Source organism: Vulpes lagopus, chromosome 8, assembly GCF_018345385.1.
Source record: "Vulpes lagopus strain Blue_001 chromosome 8, ASM1834538v1, whole genome shotgun sequence".
Classification (NCBI taxonomy): domain Eukaryota; kingdom Metazoa; phylum Chordata; class Mammalia; order Carnivora; family Canidae; genus Vulpes; species Vulpes lagopus.
This window is the reverse complement of record NC_054831.1, coordinates 107,777,801-107,799,707: the sequence shown is the minus strand read 5'-3', so window position 1 is coordinate 107,799,707 and position 21,907 is coordinate 107,777,801. Positions and strand designations below refer to the sequence as shown.

At 56.6% G+C, this 21,907-nt stretch overlaps 1 protein-coding gene across 1 annotated transcript; it reads left to right on the top strand.

Moving 5' to 3' along the window:
• Positions 1-1,055: 1,055 nt before the first annotated feature.
• On the top strand, positions 1,056-21,813 carry KATNB1 (katanin regulatory subunit B1). Its single transcript, XM_041764763.1, has 20 exons — positions 1,056-1,165; positions 2,303-2,600; positions 6,803-6,933; positions 10,021-10,138; positions 15,539-15,639; positions 16,019-16,060; positions 16,652-16,735; positions 16,951-17,066; positions 17,485-17,556; positions 17,725-17,875; positions 17,998-18,188; positions 18,305-18,435; positions 18,834-18,884; positions 19,807-19,874; positions 19,986-20,105; positions 20,197-20,346; positions 20,593-20,669; positions 20,753-20,827; positions 21,063-21,179; positions 21,409-21,813. The coding sequence occupies exons 2-20, from the start codon at positions 2,561-2,563 to the stop codon at positions 21,539-21,541; spliced, it is 1,968 nt and encodes a 655-aa protein (XP_041620697.1). The 5' UTR covers positions 1,056-1,165; positions 2,303-2,560; the 3' UTR covers positions 21,542-21,813.
• The last annotated feature ends 94 nt before the right edge of the window (positions 21,814-21,907 follow it).

Below are 21,907 nucleotides of genomic sequence, written 5' to 3'. Positions count from 1 at the left end.
CTTTACAATTTTTCCTCTAAGGGGCTTTTCACAATAATAAAAAGTTGAGGGGAAACACAGTTTGATCGGACTTCACACCGAGCCAGTGGTCTTTCGGTAGCTCCCACCGACCTCTCTCGACCCACTCCCGAAAAGCGCATCACGAGGGGCGCACCCCTCTCCGGCGCAGGCGCAGAAACCCAGGCAAGGAGTCGAGGCCAACACCACTCTTTTGGGTCGTGCGGCCGTGACAAGCGCCTCCACCTGGGCCTCGGTTTCCTCTCCGTCAACGGGAACAGGTCTCCGTCCCACTTGGGGGTGCCGGGGGTAGTTACAAGAGACCGAGCTGCCTTGAGCCGCACGAAGTCAGCGCTGGCGGATGACCAGGAAGGGCCGGGGTCTTCGGGCCCCGGGCGGGTCCGGCTGTCACGGCCCCTCCCTGAGCCCACCCAACCCGAGCGTCCACCGCAGCCGGCCTTCTTCGGAGCTCTAGTTGGAGGCAGCTCGGGCCCGGGATCAGGCTCCGTCGCCCCGCGGGTCTCCCGTCCGAGCCAAAGAGGACGGGCAAAGTCCCGACCACGCGGAAGAAGCAGAACTGCGGCGGAGCGCGAAGCCCTTGCCCCACTCCAAGATGGAAGGTCCGCGGCTTCACGCGGCTCCCGACGGCCCCTTCCCATTGGCTACCTGGGAACTGGTTTTTTTTTTCCCAATAAGGCGGGCGCTTATTGGTCAGATTGGGACGGTCGCTGACGCGATTGGCGCAGCCGACATCGGAGAGCTGTCTCGTAATAGTTTCAAACGCGAACTAAGAGGGACAGAAGGAAAAGGAGAGGAATGGGAAAACCTGAGGCGGAGGCGGGACCAAGGAAAAGACAGGCTTCGCCGGTTCATTAGAAGCTGAGGGGCGGCTCTTGAGTTCTCCTTCCTCGGGATTAGTCCAATTCAGGAGTAGGGGGCGGGTACTCAGGAAGAGCGGCAGAAGCGCCTGCTTCGATTGGCCGGGCCTGGCGGGAGGCGGAGCGCTCGCGGCGGCTGATTGGTGCGGGAGGTGAGGAGGGCGGGGCTCTGAGCCGGAGGTTTTGTTGTGAGGGTCGGTTGTCAAGCAGCGGCCAATCAGGGCGGGGGATGGAGGCAAGTGGGGGTCGCGCCGGGAGCGGAGCCTCGGCCTCCGGAGCCTTAGCTGCAGGTGGAGTGGGCCAGGGGCGAGGAGGGGAGGGGGGCTCTGGGCCTAAGACTGGGCCGAGCCAGGCGGGGCCGAGCCGGGCTGTGCGGAGAGGGCTCCGGGCAGGGGGAAGTTGGAGCCGGGCCCCGCGAGCGGAGAGGAGCGGGAGGATCGGGCGAGGCCGAGGGGCCAGCCGCAGCCTCGGGGCGGGGGGCGGGCGGGGACGGGCGTGGGGACCGGAGGGGGAGACCGGGTAGGCCGGAAGCGGAGCCGAGGGTCCGCAGAGGGCTGAGTGACCAACAGGGACCCTGGAAGGAGAGTGAATGAATGGGCTGTACTGATAGCAGAAAGGGAAGGGGAATTCAGGGGGTCTGGCGAGGCAGGGGTCAAGATAAGGGGCCCGGGACACAGGATGTGCACGAATGGGGGACGTAGGAGGCTGGGAGAAGGGGAAGGAACGGGGGACTAGAGAGGTAGAATTGGGGAAGCCAGGAGCGAGAGGAAGGAGAGGAGAGGGAGGGATCGTGGGAAAGAGGCTTGGAAGAAGGGGGTAGCCGGCCTCATGAAGCGGCCTTGTGGTCGAGGAGGCCGACGACCTATGCCCAGACTGGAGACCTAGTTCCAGTACTGTCCTTGGGACTGCAGGGGCCACGAATAGCTCCCCTGCCACGAGAAACGGAGGGATAGGACCCTCAGGGCCCTCTTTGACATTCTCCCCAGAGAAGACTTAAATGCCTGTCTCTGGAGTGCCTCTCCTGGGCCCCTGGCTCCACCTCCTTCCCATAGCGTCAGACGAAACAGTGACTCCCAGAAATCTATCTCAACTGCAGACATGTGGTCTTCCCCGCCCCACTGCGGCGGCGGCTGCTGCACTTGGGGCAGCCAGCCGCCTGGAACAGAGCCGCCTCCCATCCCATCATCCTGGCCTCTGGGAGGGCCTTTCTCTCCCTGTGTTCCGAGTCACCCTGTCTGAGGTGCCCCCTCCAGATTCTCACACCCCATTTGCGGTGCAGCTCCTTGCTCTGGTGGCTATGGTGGGTGTCTCTTTATGAAGCAGTCTTGGTGATCCCGGGAGCTGTGGCTGTCATTCTGTAAGCCTAGAGCTTCCCGAACTCCCACCAAGTGTTTTCAAACAAGCCATTGCTTCTGTTTGTGTTCCAGCCCAGGGTTGAACTGACATGGCTCAAGCCTGACATTCCATAATCCGGGATCCTGACGGGCACAAACAGACTGCTGCTGTGGCTGCTGTGACCTAACACCACGAGGCTGTCCAGGGCTGAGAGACGAGGCATTCCCTCTGCCTGGATGTGTGAGAACTCCCTGCCAACTTGATTGGCGGATCTGGGGGGGATCCACCCCCACCCCAGGAGAAGAGCAGTCTGTTTAGTGCGTGGAGCTTCAGGTGCCACCAACTGCAGGATGGCCACTCCTGTAGTCACCAAGACAGCCTGGAAGTTACGTAAGTGATTTTCTCTCTTTCTCCCCCCCACCCCTCACCCCATTTATCCTGTTAGCTGCTTGTTGCTGGGTGGCCTGGACCCCAAGATTTGTCCCCTGTACTTATCACAGAGGGAGACTCCCAGCCTTGGAATAAGATAGACCAGGATAGACCAAATCGTGACTTTGGCACTTCTTAGCTGGGTAACGCTGGGTAGGTGACCTAACCTCTCTGAGGTGAATTTCCTGTCTATACAATGAGATAATCACACCCTCATTTTACAGCTGCTGTGAGACCCAAGCAGGGTGGTGAACATGAAGAAGCACTTAGTACAGTTAGGCTGATGCGTGGGACTAGGGGAGAGAGATGCTGAGAGGTGTTCTCGGCATTTGCAGACATCTCAGGAGTCAGGCTTCCCTCAGGAGATGGGGGCATTTGGGGGGCGGGAGAAGGGTGGTGGTAGTGAGAGGGTAGGCCAAGGGATGTTGGCAGGGCTCTGGAATGCCACTGAACACCAGCACCACCCACCCTCACGTTATTCTCCACCAGCAGCTCTAAACTTTTTGATCTCAGGACCTCTTTATAGTTTGAAAAATTGTCGAGGACCCCAAAAAGTTTTTGTTCGTGGGAGTTATCAATATTTACATGTTAGAGATTAACAATCAGAAGTTTTAAAACACAAGAGCAGTCAAATGCCATTAGTGATGGTGTCATCACGTATTTTGTATCTTCCCAAAAAAAAACCCCTGTATGCTTTTGAGCAAAGAAGAGTGTTAAAAAAAAAAAAAGAAGAAGAGTGTAAAAGTCGAATACCATCTTGGTGTTACTATGAAAATAGTTTTGTTCTCTTAGACCCCTCAGAAAGGATCTTGAGGATCCCAGGGTCCTCAATATCTTATTTTGGGAACTGCCTTACCACATCTATGATAACTGGTTAACATAGATTTGTTGTGCCCAAACTGGTCACCTTCTGCTATGTGCTGTCCCTGAGCTGTTTTCAAACACTGGGCAAGGCCCCTCCACTTTTTAACTGTGAGAATCGGGGCAAAATCTTTTGCTGGACATCAGTGTTTTCACATCTAAAATGAGAGCTTTGGATAGTTTCAAACTGTTTTTTAGCCCTAGGGTTCTTCTGAGAGAACCCTGTATGGGCTCCCAAGGAGGGTACACTGTGGACAGAGTGGCTTTGTATTTACTGAGGTTATGTATTCCTTCAATAACTGGTCTTGCCTGAGTGTAGAACCAGGCACTGGGGAGATAGTCGGGGAGGTCCCTATGCAATGGGGCTCAGAGCCTAGGGACTGCAAGAGACAGAAATCAGATAACCGCACCCCTCCATTTCTCCTTGTCTGATTCCAAGCTGGGACATGTGGTTTGACTCAGTTAACAAGATGCTGGCAGGTGGGGTAGGGGAGTGCTAAACAGCACATACAAAGGCCCTGGGGCAGGAAGCTCAGCAAGGTGGAAGGGCTCAAAGGAGCCCATGAGCTGCCACACAGCAGTGGAGAGAATGTGCCACATGAGGCTTTTGGGGTCTTGAGGGGCATATGTCCACAGGACCCCAGCCCTTCTGAGGCCTTGGCTTTATCTTAAAGGCAAGGTCAAGCCATCAGAGTATTCAAACAAGGTGGTAATATGATCAGGTATGTTGGGCTTTACTGACAAGTTCATGTGCATAGCAGTCCCTGTGAGTATAAGCTATCTGAAGAGCCCAAAGCCAAATGACCCCTGGCTCCTTGTGGCTAGAGTCCAGCAAGGATCAGAAGGTGCTAGGCCAGCTTGCGTCATTCAGGTCTGCTCTCTTCACCTTTCATTAATGGTGCAAATCCTCAGCACCTGTGGCGGAATCCCCAGCTATGGCTGGGACGTGGGGCCCAGGTTATGCCAGTTGAGCTTGGGAAGCTGGTGCAGGCCTGCAGCCATCAGCCTAGCCTGCCGAGAGATGCTGTGAGGGATTTTATTTGTTTGCACCCAAATTCAGTACCCAGGCCTAGGCCACTGGTGGATGTTGTCTTTCAGGCCAGAGGGGGAGCACTGGGGACAGTACCCCTGCCAAGGCTTCCTAGGGCCCATGATGTACCTCCCTCTTCCTCTGGTCCCTCACCCCTCCAGGAGCTTCAGTCAGGCTGGAGACCTCAGGCAGGCTGCTTAGAGGGTAGTGATCTGAGCCCCACTACAAGGGCCCAACCTCTAAATCCTTCTCACCCCAATGTCTGTGGGTCTTCAGCTGACTGCCCTGTCCCAGGACCCATCTGATCAGGCTGTAGCATGAACACAGGAACCTTCTCACTGTCCTTCCCCACTGGCTCCCCAATGTTGGGCCTAGAGCAAGCACCCAGGAAACATTTATATTATGCATTAAAGGCTGTCTCCAGGGGCAGTAGTCCTGAGGCCCATAGAGGGGTAGTAATGTGCTCAAGGAGGCCTCGTGAGGTAGGGCCCAGCCAGAACTTTCCCTGGGAAAACTGAGAGCCAGGGCAGACACTCAGGCCTTATAGGTAGGGCACGAGTGGAGGGCAGTGCTCATTAGGGAGTGCTTTCAGAGAAGGGGAGAGGGCCCAAGGCTTGGGAACAGAGAGCTCAGGCAGAAGGTGGTTTGCCCTCTCTCAGAGTTGGCCAGTCACTAGGGCCCAACAGAAGCTCTTGAACAGACAAGAGTCTACGGCTAGAGTCCCAGAGCACCCCAGGTATCTGTCCCTACAGTGTCCAGAGGACAGAAGGCTCCATAGTTGAGATGAAGACTAGGGAGGGGCTCAGCTCCCTTGGGTTCAGTGATGGGGTCCCCGAGGCCCCCACTGATGTTTAGGCCTGCAGGAGCCTCTCACCTTCTGCTGGGGCTGGGCGAGGCTGTGAGGTGGGGCATCATCTGTGAGATGGAGCCTGGGGTCTGGGCCCCGGGAAGTTTTGATGGCCCCTCTGAGCCATGCTGCCTGACAGACAGCCTTTCTGGGCCCCATTTCCAGACCACCCTGAGGTTTGAAGCCTTTGCCATGGAGACCCCCAGGCAGGGTGGAGACTCTCTACAGAATGACTGCAGGCCCTCCTCAGTGTCACCTAAGCCAGCCTCCCAGTTGTCTCCGGGTGTCGGCACACTGGGGTATTCCCTTTGCTGGCGTGGAGAGACCTGTCTTTTCTCCTCCTCGTTCCTAGAATCTCACTGAGGGCCTGGCTTGAAGGCCTGGGCTGCCTCTGGGTCCTCATGTCTGTTCCCTTTGGAGCATTGACGAGCCCCTCTGTGGTTGGTGTCTGCTGCCCTGCGGTTCCCCCCAGCAGTCCAGGCCAGGGCCCTCACAGCTGCCCACTGTGACCAGCCCTCACTCCCACCCAGGCCCCTCAGTTGGCGCCCTCTGGCCTCCCATCCTCCTGTCCCTGCCAGGGGCCCCAGTGTCCACCGTCCATGCCTTAGCCAGATGAAGAACCACAGAGCACAGCTTCCAGCCTGTTGTCAGTGGCTCCTGGCAGCTCAGTAAACCAGGCAGGCACTGTTTTTATCCCCGTTTACCAGATGAGGAACCCAGCCCTCAGGGAGGGTGAGTGACTGGTCTAAGGCCACACAGCCTTCAGCAAGCAGAGCTCAGACCAGAACCTGGTCTGTGATTCTGACACTGTGGGCTGAAGGCCTGGGGGAGCTCACTTGGAGACAGCTTGTCTAGAGTTGACCTGACTGGTTCTCAAAGCATGTTCCCCAGAGTGGGTTTATGTGCATAGCAAGCAGCAGCAGCAGATGCTTAGATGGTTGCTTGGGTCAGTGTTTTTCATTTTAATAATTGGTTTTGTGTTTTGTTTTATAGTCTAGGAAAAGTATAATAGACATATCAATCTTATAACTTTATGGATTTTATTATTTAATTATCTTTATTCAGAGAGAGCTAAATACAAAAGGAGCAAGTCAATTTTTTAAATTGAGCAGAGTGAGCATAATAATATTACCAGTTCATGTGCAGAAAGAGGAGCAAACCTTGAGGCCTGAAGGGGGGACATGAATACTTGAAGTTGGGAAATAGTCATTTCATTCCTGCCTGGGTGCAAGGCCTGCCCAAGCAGCCAGGCTCCTGGGGTTGTGCCGAGGTGTCTGGCACCAAAGGGGAGCTGAAGTGGGTGGACCTTTCCACTTGGACTTTGGGTACCAGGACCAGGGGCTGTACTGGGCAGGGCCTGGCCCTCCTCCACATGACCACATTTAGCCCTCTGACTGCCTTCTCCTTCTGTCCTTCCTTGTGTAGAGGAGATTGTCGCCCACGCCAGCAATGTGTCCTCGCTGGTGCTGGGCAAAGCCTCTGGGAGGCTGCTGGCTACTGGTGGAGATGACTGCCGAGTCAACCTGTGGTCCATCAACAAACCCAACTGCATCATGGTGAGCCTTGCTGAATGGTGGGAAACAGGACAAAGGTCCAGGGAGGAGACTGTGGGCAGGGTGGGGTCAGGGGTTGGGGAGCCTGGGGCACCCAGCCAGAGGCTAGGGGAACACAGCACGGCATCAGTGCCCCCAGGATGACTGGGACAGTGGCTGGCCCTCAGGAATGGGTGAGTCCCCTGGTGGTGGACAGAATTCCAGGGAGCCTATGCAAGAAAGCTAAAATAAGCCCATGGGCTGGAGATTGAGGCTTGCCCACTGGCCCATCCACCCACCTGTCAGCTGTACTTGGAGGTTACTTTGAATCATTCCCTGTCTGGTTGCACAGAAAGGATCTGAGAGCACTGGTTGAAGCTGATTAGAGAGCTGTTTCTTTAACAGCATTTTTCTCCTGGTCACACAACAAATTCCTTGCCAAAAACTGTCTTCCAAAACAGGAAAACATAAAGGAGGGAAAAATACAAAAATGAATTATATCTGTTTCCATCATCCAGAGACTGCTGCAGTTGGTATTTTGGTCCACATCCTTCTAGGTGCTGATAGAAATTCATATGCTTCCACACACCTGTACACATATACACATGTGCACACACATGCACACATGCACACGTGGGGACCACGTAAATATAGAACAACATATTTTTGGAACACTGTCTTATTCTTCTGTAGCCTGGGTTTCAAAGATAGCAATCTTTATCATGTGCGGGCATTTTCCGGTGTCAACAGATATCCTCCTAACACCGTGGGCATTTTCCGGTGTCAACAGATATCCTCCTAACACCGTGGTTTTTGACAACTTCATGGTATCCCAGTGTAGGCATGAGCCAGAATTGGCTTAGCCATGCCCTGTTCCCAGCAGAGAAGTAATTTCTAGCGTTTTGGCTCTGCCCAGCCACAGAGGTAAATGTCTTCATCGACCCCAATCTTTGAGCATATCTGTGATGGTTGCACTATCTAAGGGTGTGCACTTTTTAAAAAGCTTTCAAAACATATTGCCAGATTGCCCTTTAGAAATCAATTTACATCCTCTCCAGTAGCACCAGAACCTGCCCTCTCCTCCCTCGTGACCTTGCCAGCATAGGGTATTAACATTCTTCTGATCCAGGGCCCCAGGTGAAGAACAGAATTATAGTTGCTTTGTTTTGTTTCACTTTGTTTTCAGGGTCCTGGTGTGTCCCACCCTCACCCCCACCCCCAAAATGCCAAAGTAACATATACAGATTGGAAACACACCAACAAACAAACACTGGCCAAAATGGGCCTGAAGGGACCCCCTGCTCTCATCCCCCTTCTATACTGAAGTCAGCCTGTGTACCAGGCCTCTTGAGTGCTGCAAAGCCACCAAGCTCGTGCTCACCCTCGGATTTAGGCACATGCTAGCTCCCCTGCACACAGGCCACCTTGACCTGTTCACGTGTGTTTCTAAGCCTGTGTGAGCTCATGTCATTGTAGTACCCAAGGGACATGGAGGAAGCAGTGAAAAGCCATCTTTCCTCACCTGACGCCCACATCCCTCCGTGGGGACACCCACAGCTCCTGATGACCCTGTGTCTTTCCAGAATGATCTTTTGCATTTGTGAGCAAATATGTATGTCTGTTCCCTTCCCCCTCCATTTTTTTTTTTTTTTTTACACAAACAGTATCCTATGTACATCATTCTCCACCTTTTTTCACTTACAAGTGTCATGGAGTTTAATCTTTTACATATTCAGATGGTCGCCTTGTTCATTTTATAGCCATTTTTTTTTAAAAGATTTTATTTATTCATTCATGAGAGAGAGAGAGAGGTGGCGGGGGGCGGGGGCAGAGACACAGGGAGAGGGAGAAGCAGGCTCCATGCAGGGAGCCTGACATGGGACTCGATCCCGGGTCTCCAGGATCACGCCCTGGGCCGAAGGTAGGCGCCAAACCACTGAGCCACCCAGGGATCCCCCTTTATAGCCATTTTTATAGCCAAATATAGCATGGGTGACCACAGCTTAGCTGACCAGTTTCTCTGTTGGGCCTTTATGTGGCTTTGGGTCTTTTGTGAAAAAAGATTCACTGCAACGAATGACCTTGGGTCTACTTTGTTTGCCATGTGTTTGAACACGTGCAGGGTCGGCTCCCAGGGATGGAGTTGCGGATGTGCAGGGGAGGTGCCTTTCTAAATGTGCATTTCTAAATGTGGACAGATTTTGCCCAGTTGCCCTCCGTGGAGTTTATACCCATTTCTACTCCTGCCAGTGATGGCTGGGAGTCCCACAAGCTGCTTGTGACCGTCTGGCCTTTTGACATTTGTGCTGGGGAGCAGTTTCTCCTCCCATCCCCCCCCTCACCGCCCCACAGAAACATTGTCTTAGCAAACAATGATGGAGTCACCACTGTGCTTTGGGGTGACCAGTGCTGTGCGGGGAGTGACAGATGCCATGGACTTCAGATTCTGCCCTTCTCTCCAGAAAGCTGGAAATGCCAGCACCTCCCACCCCTCCAAGGGGCTGGGCCAGAACCTGCCTCAGCCCTGCTCCAGCTCTGGCCTACACTGAGTTGGGTGAGAGTTTTTTCCCAGTAATGTCAATGCCAGGCTCTCTCTGGGTTCCACAGTTCCCCGCCCAGAAACATGGCAGGGTCCCCCACTGGGGCAGTCCCCAGGGATTCTGGCTCATCACCAGGAACGGTGAGCTGTGTGCCATTGACGAGCTAGGCCTCAGTGCTGTCAGGGTTCCCCACCGAGGGACTTGGCCAGGCAGAGTGGAGATGGAAGCAGAGCCTATGTTGGTGGTGGTTTGGACTCAAGGCTAGAGGGTCAGCTGCTCCACGCAAGGGGCCCAGGGCCGTTTTGGCAAATGATGCCCATATCAGGGGCACAGTGGACAGTGGGAAGGTGTTGGAACACAAATGGGGTCTGGCCCACTTCTAGCCCTGCAAGCTAAGGCCAAGAGAAGCAGCTGCTCAGCCTGTCTGCAGGAAAGCCCAGGTGTGGCTCCGTGGAGCGTAGCCTCCCTGCTTGAGCCTCTTGCTGATACTCTTCCCAGGGAGCCAGAATTTGGGGCAGCAGCTGAGGGGTTCTCCACACAATGCACTGAAGCTGCCACCCTCTCTCCACAGAGCCTGACGGGTCACACATCCCCAGTGGAGAGTGTCCGCCTCAACACCCCAGAGGAGCTCATCGTGGCCGGCTCCCAGTCGGGCTCCATCCGCGTCTGGGACCTAGAAGCTGCCAAAAGTAGGCATCTGTGCTCGCCCTCCCCACATGTACACCTGTGGTTGTGTTGTCTCAGGCTCTGCTATTGAGCTGCTTCCTCCAGGAAGCCTGTCCTGACTGCATTGGGTACTTCCCTCCTGGAGACTCCCAGGAGTCTGGCAGCAGTGACATATACTGCTGTCTCTGCATGCCGACACCCGGGAGGCAGCAGGAAATTTCCAGATGGTCCACTATGGATGGGTGGGTGGGTGTAGATTCAGAACCTGAAAGAACAGCAGGTGCCACCAGGGGCCACGTGGAACATGTAAACAAGCTAGGAGGCCTGTGGGGAGAACTAGGGTGTGTGCCCTGACGTGGAGCAGCCGCCTCTTAGCCTCAGTAACCATCGCCCACGGGAATGGGGGCTAGGGCGGCCAGATCCTCTGTCTCCTTGAACTTTGTTTTCATTCAGTTTTCATCTTTGTAGAAGTTATTTTAGTTTAAAAAGTCAAATGGAATAACTGCATTCTATTCTACAAATAACTGCAATGGAAAGGAGAAGCCTTCACCCCACTCCTTCCCATTCTGCAGAGGCCTCGGCCTTCTGTTCTTCTACCCAGTGTCTTGCTACCTCCGCTTTTCTCAGTGACATGGTATTATGGCAATTCCTGTCTCTTGTGTACGTCTCTTGCTGCCTCCCTCTCGTACAAGACAAGTTAGCTCTCTTAAGGGTGCCTGGCTGGCTCAGCTGGTGGAGCACGTGTCTCTTGACCTTGAGGTTGTCCGTTTGAACCTCATGTTGGATGTAGAGATTACTTACAAAAATAAAATCTTAAAAAGAAGTGAGCTCTTCTAAAGCTGTCCCCCCTCCCCCGCGGTCATTTCCAGCATTGCCCCACTGTTCTCCTAATTTCACCATGTAAAGAGTCAGGGTTTGTAGTACCAGGACCGTAGAGATATTATTCACAGCCACAGAATATTATCATTCTGGAGTTAATAATTGTCCTTTTCTCACCTGTATGTGTTATACATTTTTGTTACTAATTCATCCCCAAATTCTCTGCCAGAAGAGTAAGCCTCCTCCTTGAGCTACTCTCAAAGCCATCCCATGAAGGAGGCGTCTCTTCTCATCAGAGCCTCGGTCCCCTGGGTCCCAATGGTGGGGGAGTACCTGGGGCCTGCAACCCGGTGGTCACCTTGGGGCCGCCTTGTCTTCGGGGAACTCTCCCCGTCTCTCTGCTGTGCCAGAGTCCGCATTATCATCTCTCTCAGTCTTCTGTCTCTTTTTTGCCAGAGCTTGTTCTTTCATAGCTGGCTGAGAAAGCATGCGTGAAGCGTGCGTGACAGACACAGTTTTAGAGACTATCCGTGGCTGGAAATGACTCTATTCTACCCTCATCCTTTTTTTTAAATCTATTTTTTAGAGTTTGTAGAAGTCTAGATCAGAAATCGTTTTCCCTCAGAAGTTTGTGGGTGCAGCTGTGTTGCAAGTTAGGCTCCTCTTTGGCAGCCATCGGGAGGTCCCTGCTGTCACCTCTGGGACCTGCCTCTCCTGTCTCTCTGCAAGCTTGTAGGCCCTTTGTCCTGGAGTCCTGGGGTTTTGTAGTGGTGGTTCTTGGTCGTATGCTAGATCCTTGCTGGGTTCTTTCGGCAAGTAAACTTGCGTCTTTGGTTCTGGGCCACGTGGGGAGCCTCACTTCCTGAAAAGGGGACGCTACCTCTCAGCCTCTCTGGGTACAGCCACATTGCAGTGTGGGCCCAGTGTTGCCAGCCATACAAATTTTTCAAGAGAAGCTGAGAATCTGGAAATTTCAGTGGAATCCACCCCCCCACCCCCACCACTGTTTCTAAATGTTGACAGCTAATTCAACGTTTTTTTTGGAACACTATGCAGAGCAGCACTGAGGGGTCCTAGTAAACCTCTTTGCTCGGTTACTAGGTTTACCTAGTAAACCTAGATGCTTTTTGCTAGCATCTAGCCTGGACCTTCCAGCATGCCAGGCAGGAGGCCCCCCGCTGCTTTTTCCGGAAAAGAGCCCCTTTGCCTGTTTGAGACTCAGAGGTCTCTGGGCCTCTCCTGTGCTTGTGTTCTACCTCTATAGCAGGACAGCAGCCATCAGCCACACAGGCCCAGTGGCCGGGTTCTCTCTGCTCAAGGACGGGGCTCTTCTTGCATAGGTGGTCCCCAAGAGAGATGTTGCCCCTGGGCTTCTCGGGTGATCCTCGCCCACCCAGTGATGGGCTGCATGTGCGAGACAGAGCCCGTGAGATAACAAACCGGGCCACAGGCTTAGCATCTCAGCACGTGTTCCTGCCACCTGGCCACGTGCCAGAGCCGGGGCACGCTGTGCTTGGCTGTTGCTGGACTCAAGGGGCCAGGGAGGAGCACGCCCGGCTGGCTGGGCTCCAGCTGAGAAAGCCGGCTCCGGCAGAAAGCAGCTGGCTTCCTGAGAAGTTCTTGCCTGCATCTGAAGCCCAGTGGACAGCACCAGCCATTCACCATTCACTGAAGTGCAAGGGACAGAAGAGAGAAGCCAAGGGTGCCATGCTTTCCCAGCCAGGGCTCCTTCATACATAAGAGAAATGTGAGGAGTTCCTTGAGGTGGGCGCAGAATGAGAACCAAAGACCTCTAGAGTTCCTGGGTCCTAGACTCTCAGGGTCGGCTGCCCCACCAGGAGCTCATTACAAGCAGAGAGCCTGACTTAGTAGTGGTGGAGGCCCCAAATCTGGCTTTCCGGATGACTCTGATGCAGAGCTGGATCGGCAGGTCCCCCTTATTTGACACACAGCCAAACTGGGGCCCAAGGTGGGCCCCCAAGCTTGATAAAGACCCCATGGCAGGGGTGGCAGAGCCTGGGACTCAAATCCTGGCATCCAGACTCTCATCCCAGTGCTATTCCTTCTCCCATTTTGGGGTTCGGTGATGGATCAGAAACCTGCCCTCTGCAGCCTTGATGGGAATAGCTGAGACCTCAGGCCGCCACCCACACCACAGTGTGAGTGAGGGTGACAGGCAGATCGGCGCCCGTTGCGGAGGGACTTCTGAAAGGGCCACCTGATGGTCACGTGCATTGCCCTGAGAGGCAGCCCATCCCGACTCAGGCAGAGGTTGAACAGCTACTCAGCTGGGAGGGTTTGGAGGTCCCCACGCAGGGCAGACGGCAGACCCAGGATGCCCGCCACCCCGGATCCTCTGACTGAGTCCCACAGCAGGAGGCTTCCAAGAGCACTCCTGGGACAGAAGAGCAGGGGCAGCAGTCACGCCGGAAGAATGTGGTCCTGCCTGCTTTCCACCGCACAGCCAGAGGGTAGGGGTGGGTCGGCCCCGCCATGCCACAGGGAGGCAGCCTGTGTTTCATGAGTCTGGTCCACACAGGGGTGGAGCCTGCCATGTCCCATCGGGGCAGGGCAGGATCGGGGAAGCCCGGTGGGCTGGGGCAGGAACCAGCCTGCGTCTGTGCCCTCTGGGCTCCAAATTGGCCCGCAAAGCAGTGCCTGGGCCCCGAGGGCGTATGCCGGCCCCAGAGAGTGGGGAGGGGCTGCTGAGGTCCTGGTGTGGTTGGCGCCTGTCTCACTCTGTGAAGGATGTAAAGGCAGCTCAGTCCCAGCTCGGCAGTGGACAGGGCCTGCTGCAGAGTGGCACCAGGTCGGAGGGGTGGATGTGGTGGGCCGTGCGCAGAGGTAGGCACTTTGTCTCGAGGCGGGTAACGGCCAGAGCAGCTGATTTGATCCTACCCTTAGGTGTGTCTGGCTCTGTCTTCGGAGCCCAGACAGAGGAGCATCCTTGACTCAAGTAAAGTGTCACATGGTAAAGCATGCTTCTCGAAACTCCGAGACTCTGAGACTCCGATGCCTGCTTTGAATTCTGGCTCTGTGCCCGCTGATTGGCCTGAGGCAAGCTGCTTCATCCTCTGAGCCTCAGGCTGTCGCCCACCTCCTGGTGGTGTTTGGGGGTGGGGGAGCGAATGTGCTGAAGTCATTCAGGCTGTTCTCGGCACACCGGAAGCACTCAGCAGACATCCTGGGAACGACGGAGGCACTCAGATGGCCATGGCACTGGGTAATGGTCACCACTGGTGCCAGAAGACAGAGAACCAGGACATGTGCTCTGAGACCAGAGGAGAGAAGGTTCACTAAGGTGAACCTTTCTTTCTCAGGACAGAAAGGAGTTAGAGCAGGAATCACTGTAGCTGGTTGTTCACTGAGCACTTCCTGTGTGCACACCCGTGCTAAGCACCTGATGTCCATTTTCTTAACTCTGATTGTGGCCCATTATGAGGCTCAGAGAGGGTAAGGTATTGCCCAGGGTCACATAGCAAGCAAAGAGCAGAGCCAACACCGCTTCCAGTTCTGTCTGGCTCCAGAGCCCTGGACCTGAAACTTGGAGATAGAAACAATCATCCAATAGAGTTTAAGTCACTCAGGGCTTGGAGCTCAGCTCTCTCGTCCCAAAAGCATTACATTTGGAGTCTGCTTGAACAACTCCTCTAATGGGGAGCTCATTACCTCACTAGGCAACTGTTTCATCTTGGCTCAAACCTAAGGATGGCTGAATTCCCACACCCCTTGGCCCCTGCACATGTGGGATCATCAGGTTCGTTCAGACAGCGGAATTGTAAATGTTTTAAAAAGTGAACTGAGGCCAGAGAGAAGAGGCAAATTTGAATGGTACCAGGGAATACTCCAAGATAGAAACACAGGCTTTGCCTGGGCCAGGCTGGGCTGGGCTGGGCCTGGCCACGGAGCTGCAAGCAAAACTTTGAAGGATGGGAGCTGAGGTTTCCCAGGGCAGCAGGAGGTGACTGGGCCCAGTCATGTCCCCTGTGTGTTCTCTTGGTTTGCACAGCACCTTCTGTCCTCACAGCCATCCTCAAGATCCCTTGGATGGAGGGGAGAAGAAGGTGCTGCTGTGAGCACCATGGCGACTCCAGGCATGGCCTCCATTTGCCCTCCTTGGGGCCTTTGCCTGCCATTTCCTTATGCCTAATATCTTCCCTCACCCTCCACTCACTGATAGCCCACTCAACTACCACCTCCTCCAAAAAGCCTTCCTGGGTTTCTCTTTTCAACCAAGCAGCTTGTCCCCCAGCACAGACCTCTCCCACATCCCTCCTCTGTCAGCTCTGAGGATGTCGGCAGAACATGAGCTGTGTGTCTGTCCATGAACGGAGTGCAGTAGCTTTCCAGCCCTGCTGGCTTGGGGGCGGTGCCCTTGTGAGAGCGCAAGCTACAGGGGGCTTGGGTACTGACAGAAATGGCTGTCATCTCTTGGGAGAAAAAGAGGAAGGTCAGTAGTTGGGGTGGTAGGGCTCTGCTCAATTTGCTGTTGTGGTTTTCTGTGCAGTTGCTTGGAAGCACATGCACGAGTGAACACAGCATTCCCTCCTCGGCCAGGCATCTGGCTTGCCCCTCACACCCCTGTCTCCTCTCTTCCTTGCTAGTTCTTCGCACGCTTATGGGCCACAAAGCCAACATCTGCAGCCTGGACTTCCACCCATATGGCGAGTTTGTAGCCTCGGGTTCACAGGACACAAACATCAAGGTGAGGCTCGGCCATGCCCCATGTCTCCCTGCTGGGCCACCCAGGGGCTCCGGGCTGTGTGTCTGGCCTGTGGAGGTGGCCTCTGGGCACCGTGGGAGGGTCCTCCCTCTCTCTGGCGGAATCTCCAGCCTCCAAGGGAGGGGATGTGGAGACGTTCACCAGACATTTCCACTCAGAAAGCCCAGCTTTTTGTGAGCAGTTTCCGGATCCCTGTCATTTGGGAGCGTAATGACCTGGGGGTGCCCAGAACCCCTCTCTGCTCGTGTCCACGTACCACCCTCTGACCTGGACTCCCGGACAGAGCTTGGTGAGGCCTCTGCAGCCTGAGCCCACCTTGGCTGTGACCTGGCCTGACGGCTCCTCTGCTCCTCCCCCACAGCTCTGGGACATCAGGAGGAAAGGCTGTGTCTTCCGATACCGGGTAAGGAAGGCACCCTTGGTGGGTCATGCTGTGAGCAGCTTTGGAGCATGGGGCGGTACCCAGACCTTGGCAGGAGCTGGAAGGGGATGCTTTCCCCCATAGGGGAGAATGTGAGAAATGAGAGTCCAAGTGAGATATGAGGATCTAGAGCAGAGCAAGAGTGCTATGGGGGGTCGGGGGGGGGACCTGGATCCCCCACTTTCCACAATTCCTCCCAGAACCATGTTTACCAAACTGCACTCCACGCTCTAGTGGTGTGGGAGGTGAAGAGGGTTCCTGTTCACAGGTATTTGGAAGCACTGAGTTGAATAATTTGGTTGGTTTTTAGACCCTTGACATTAAGGCAGGACACCTAACTCTCCAAAAAAGAGGCATAAGATACGTTGTTTCCCAAACTGTATGACCAGGAAATCTGGATTTCCCGCGGAGTCATGACTGCTGGTGGAGGTGTCCCCCCTGACCTCTCCTGCACACAGCTGTCTGGCTCCGCCTCGCCTGCTGGTCAAGGGCCCGGTGGAGCAGGGTGGGGAGGCGGGCAGCCCATCAGGCCCAGGCCCCTCCAGTGAGCCCAGCACCCTGTCGTCTTCTCAGGGACACAGCCAAGCTGTGCGATGCCTCCGGTTCAGCCCTGATGGGAAGTGGTTGGCATCGGCTGCAGACGACCACACAGTGAAGGTAATTCCTGGCCTGACCAGGGCCTGGGGCTGGGGACTGGGGCCTGCTGAGTGCACTCAGCCTGGATCTGCACCTCCCTCCTGATCAGGCTCACATATCCCAGGCCTATCAGATGGGAAGGCAGCTTGCAGATAAAGAGCAGGGGTGGGAGTAGAGGGAGAGTGGGCAGCCGAGATCCCAGGCCTGGTCCTGACCTCCAGCCTGCCCCGTCCCAGCTCTGGGATCTGACTGCTGGCAAGATGATGTCCGAGTTCCCTGGCCACACAGGGCCTGTCAATGTGGTGGAGTTTCACCCCAATGAGTACCTCCTGGCTTCCGGCAGCTCTGACAGGTGAGGAAAAGGAGGGGGAACAAGGCTTGTCACCCATGACTGCCATCTCACACCTGTGTCCTCTGTGTGTGTCTGTCCCAGTCTGCCTTTGCCCTGAGGTGTCCTATGCCTGATGATGCTCTGTAGACTGACCTGACTTCCGGCCAAGCCAGGATGAGGCCCTGATCCCATTTCTCCCCCAACCCTGGTTCCCCGGCCCCAGTGTCCTGGGTTGTCATGGCATATCCAGATCCAAAGTCCATGCTAACCTCCCACCTGCCAAATCCCTCCACCTGCCACGCAATCCCAGGCATTGCTCTTAGTGGCCACAACCCAGGGGGACAGCTATTTGCAGAGAAATGGGCTTCCTGGGCTATGGGCCTGCATGGGGGTTGGATGGGGACACCGGCTACCCAATATAGCCTGGCTGCCTTTGCAGGACCATCCGGTTCTGGGATCTGGAGAAGTTCCAGGTGGTGAGCTGCATCGAAGGAGAACCAGGGCCTGTCAGGTATGCAGGCAGCTGGGTGGTGGGTCTGAGCCCTCCTCCCAAGGTGGTTGGATGTGGGTATGGGGCAGGGGTGGGCCGTTCCCATCACCACTCCTGCTCCCTCTGTCCGGGGCTCCCTACAGCCTTCCTGGATTTCTTGAGACCCACCCCCCACTCTCGCCTGCCCAGGAGCGTCCTCTTCAACCCCGATGGCTGTTGCCTATACAGTGGCTGCCAGGACTCACTGCGTGTCTACGGCTGGGAGCCTGAGCGCTGCTTTGACGTCGTCCTAGTCAGCTGGGGCAAGGTGGCTGACCTGGCCGTCTGCAACGACCAGCTGGTGAGAGAGCTGCCACCTGCCCTTCCCCTGGCTGCTCACCGCCTCCCTCTCAGGCCCCTGCTTACCCCTTAGCCCTGCTGGGGTCCTGCGCACCCACACCCCAGCTCCGCCACTTCCTGCAGATAGGCGTGGCCTTCTCCCAGAGCAACGTCTCCTCTTATGTGGTGGACCTGACACGGGTCACCAGGACAGGCACGGTGGCCCAAGACCCTGTGCAGGACAGCCGGCCCCTGGCACAGCAGCCGGCCCACCCCAGTGCCCCTCTTCGGCGCATCTATGAACGGCCCAGCACAGCCTGCAACAAGCCTCAGAGGTGGGGTGCTCAGGGCCCAGAGGGCTCGGGAGGCAGGCTGGCACTGGGGAGGTTTTGGGGGAGCCCAGCTGCAGCTCACTGGGCTGGCCTCCCGTTGCCTTGGCCCTGCCCCACAGGGTGAAGCAGAATTCAGAGAGTGAGCGCCGAAGCCCCAGCAGCGAGGACGACCGGGACGAGCGGGAGTCTCGGGCCGAGATCCAGAACACCGAGGAGTACAACGAGATCTTCCAGCCCAAGAACAGCATCAGTGAGGCCTGCCCCCCGCCCCCCACCCACCTAGCCGAACGTCCCATCTGTGCATAGAGACAGACGGTGCTTTACGGGGACAGTGTCAATGTCGCTCTGTTTCCGACACTGGGTTCCCAGGTCACACCTGGGCCCCGGCTCCGTTCCCAGGTCCTCAAGGCTCCAGAAGAGGCCTGGCAGCCCGCCCTGAGCAAAGGCAGGCCCCATGGGGGCAAGTAGATGGGAGGGGGCAGACCTGAGGGTTCCTGGGACCGGGAACAGGGTCACGAGTCTGCAGCTGTGTGTGTACCAGAGAGCCACCTCCCGTCCCCCATGTCCCAGGCCAGCCTGGCCCTTAAGGCTCAGGCAGGACCCCGGGCTGGCCAACGGGAGAGTCCCCAGCCCTCTTTGCCTCTGCAGGTCGGACACCACCCCGAAGAAGTGAGCCCTTCCCAGCACCCCCTGAGGACGGTGAGTACAGAGCCTGGCCTCCTGGGGGCACCAGCTCCAGCCTCTCTCCCACCAGATCTTTTTCCTATGCTCACCTAAAAGCACCTACTGTGCGCTGGGCTCCACCTTAGATTCTGGTGCATGAGCAAGGCAGGCAGATGCTGTCCTCAGGAGCCTGCACCCTAGTGAGGAGGGCAGGAGGCAGCCAGATGGGACTGTAGATGGGACAGCACCGTGGAGGCAAGGGCGGGGCTGGTGAGAGAGGGCTGCTGAGGGCCTGCAGGAGAGGGAGGAGCTGGGGAGAGCCACAGGTGGGGAGGGGGTGGAGGCAGAGGGGCAGGGCTCCCTGGGGTCTGGGAGCAGGAAGCCAGGCCCTAGCTGGGGATTTGGGTTTTGCTGCTGGGAGAAAACATGATCTGCTTTCTGATTGGAGAAGAAGCCGGGGTGGGTCACCCTTGTCCCACAGACCAGCCCTCCCCTTCACCTGGCTTCCTCTTCAATGGGCCATCTTCTCATTCTCCCTGCACGTGGGGTTTCCTGTGCTTCCTGCTCACCATGCACTCACTGCCAGCCCACCCCAGCATACACACTCCATTCCCAGTGAGGGGACAGGCCGCTCCTGGGAGCTCCCTGGCTCCCATCTGCAGGCAGTGCTTGACACCTGCTTTCTGCCAGATTTGTGGGTGAGTGGGTGGAAAGGGAGGGAACATCTCCCCAGGAGTATCCCCACCCTCAAGCCTCCCCAGGAGTCTCCCCACCTCTCTGGCCCCCTCACCCCCCACATACACACTGCTGCTGTCTCCTTCCCCAGTTGCCCCAGTGGCTCCTGCTTCATCCCCCCAGTTAACAGATGCAGCCCAGAGGCCCACCATAAGCCCCGCCTTCTTCCCTGCCAGTCCCTCTGGCCTGACCTGACCCAGAGATCTTTCCCTTTTGCCTCCAGACATGGCCACAGCCAAGGAGGCGGCAAAGCCCAGCCCAGCCACGGACTCGCAGTTCCCGGTGCCAAATGTATGTCTGGGTGGAGAGGGCATGGTAGGGCTGGGAGAGGGGCCCTCCGTGCCAGGGTGGGCGGAGAGGGGGCCTCAGGCTGGCCACCCACTGAGCTCCGGGCCCCAACAGCTCGAGGTCCTACTCCGGCCCCCGGCTGTCACTTCCACTCCTGTGCCCAAGGCTGAGCCTGCCATCATCCCAGCTACCCGGAATGAGCCCATCGGGCTAAAGGCATCTGACTTCCTGCCCGTGAGTGGGGGCCCAGCCCCGGGGCAGGGTGGAAGCCTGTGGGGCAAGGACAGAACGTCACCGTTGGCACCTGGGCACTCGTCCTACGCAGGCCGTGAAGATCCCCCAGCAGGCGGAGCTGGTTGATGAGGATGCCATGTCACAGATCCGCAAAGGCCATGACACCATGTGTGTGGTACTTACCAGCCGCCACAAGAACCTGGACACCGTGCGGGCTGTGTGGACCACGGGTGACATCAAGGCAAGCACTTTTCCCCCAGGCTTTGGGCTGACCCCAGAAAGCGGCTGCACAAGGGCAGAGGGGCCCCTGTCACCACTCTAGCTGATTTCATGTCATCATCGTCATCATTTATTGAGCACTTCTTTACGGGCTTGACCTCACCCATCATTTTAGCTACAGTCTTAACACCCCACAACAAAGCCCATCATGACGCCACTCCCTGGGCAGGGGCTCCAGGCCCCTCTGACAGGTGCTCTGTTTGCATAGACATCAGTGGACTCGGCTGTGGCCATCAATGACCTGTCCGTAGTCGTGGACCTCCTTAACATTGTCAACCAGAAAGCGTAAGTAGGCGGCGTGGTGGGCGGAGTGGGTCGAGTGAGTGGAGCCAGGTGCTGAGGGTACCTGTCCCTGGTCCTCTCCTCAGCTCCCTGTGGAAGCTGGATCTGTGCACCACGGTCTTGCCGCAGATTGAGAAACTTCTGCAGAGCAAGTATGAGAGGTACATGTAGGGAAGCCATACCCGCCTCACCACAGGGACAGGGAGGGACAATGGGAAGGACCCCCCAAGGCCAGTGCCCATGGGAGGTGGGTGTGTAGCACTGCTGTCCCCTGCAGGTGGGAGGCCATGGTGCACACAAGCCTGTGCTGCCCCCGGCCCCCTGCCTACCCCCTCTGTCTTTGTGTACCTTGCTCTCTATCTTTCTCTCTGTGGCTCTGTCCATCTGCCTCTGAAGCTATGTCCAGACTGGCTGCACCTCCCTGAAGCTGATCCTGCAGCGGTTTCTGCCCCTGATCACTGACATCCTAGCAGCACCCCCCTCTGTGGGTGTAGACATCAGCCGGGAGGAGAGGTGAGGGGCCAGGTGGGGTGTGAATGTTGGGGTACACAGGTCTGGGGGCCCAGCCTGCTTGCTGATGGCTCTGCTGGAATAGCCCACAGAGGAGGTTGTGCCTGGGCTTGTCCGTGGCCTGGCCTGGGTGGGTCCTGTACCCTGGGCCTCGGCCAGCCTCCCAGAGGAGGGCGGGAGTAGTTCGGCAGGAAAGGGCCTAGCCCTTCGTGCACTACTTCTCTGCCCACAGGCTACACAAGTGCCGGCTCTGCTACAAGCAGCTCAAGAGCATCAGTGGCCTCGTCAAGAGCAAGTCAAGTTTGAGTGGCCGTCATGGCAGCGCCTTCCGAGAGCTGCACCTACTCATGGCCAGTTTGGACTGAGGAGCTCTCGGCCTGGCCTCAGCCCCTAATCCTGTCCCCTGTGCGCTCCTGGGCCCAGGAGCCTCTGCCTGGCCCCCGCTGCAGCCCTGTGGCCACCCTGGAGGCGGCAGCGCTGGCCCACCAGCCACCTGCACAGCCCCCGAGCTCTCAGACAACTTCTCCCCAGCAGCGGCTGCCCAGCTTTGCCAACTCCCGCTTCTTGGGGCAGCAAAGAGCGCCCTGGGGCTGCTGCTGTAATTTATAAGGTCAATTTTATTAAATTTGTAACTATTCCCTGGTTTCTTTGCCTAGAGGGGAATTCTCTGGCCACGCAGCTCAGCTCGCTCAGGCCCAGGACTGGCCTGTCTTGGCCCCTCGGAGCCAAGA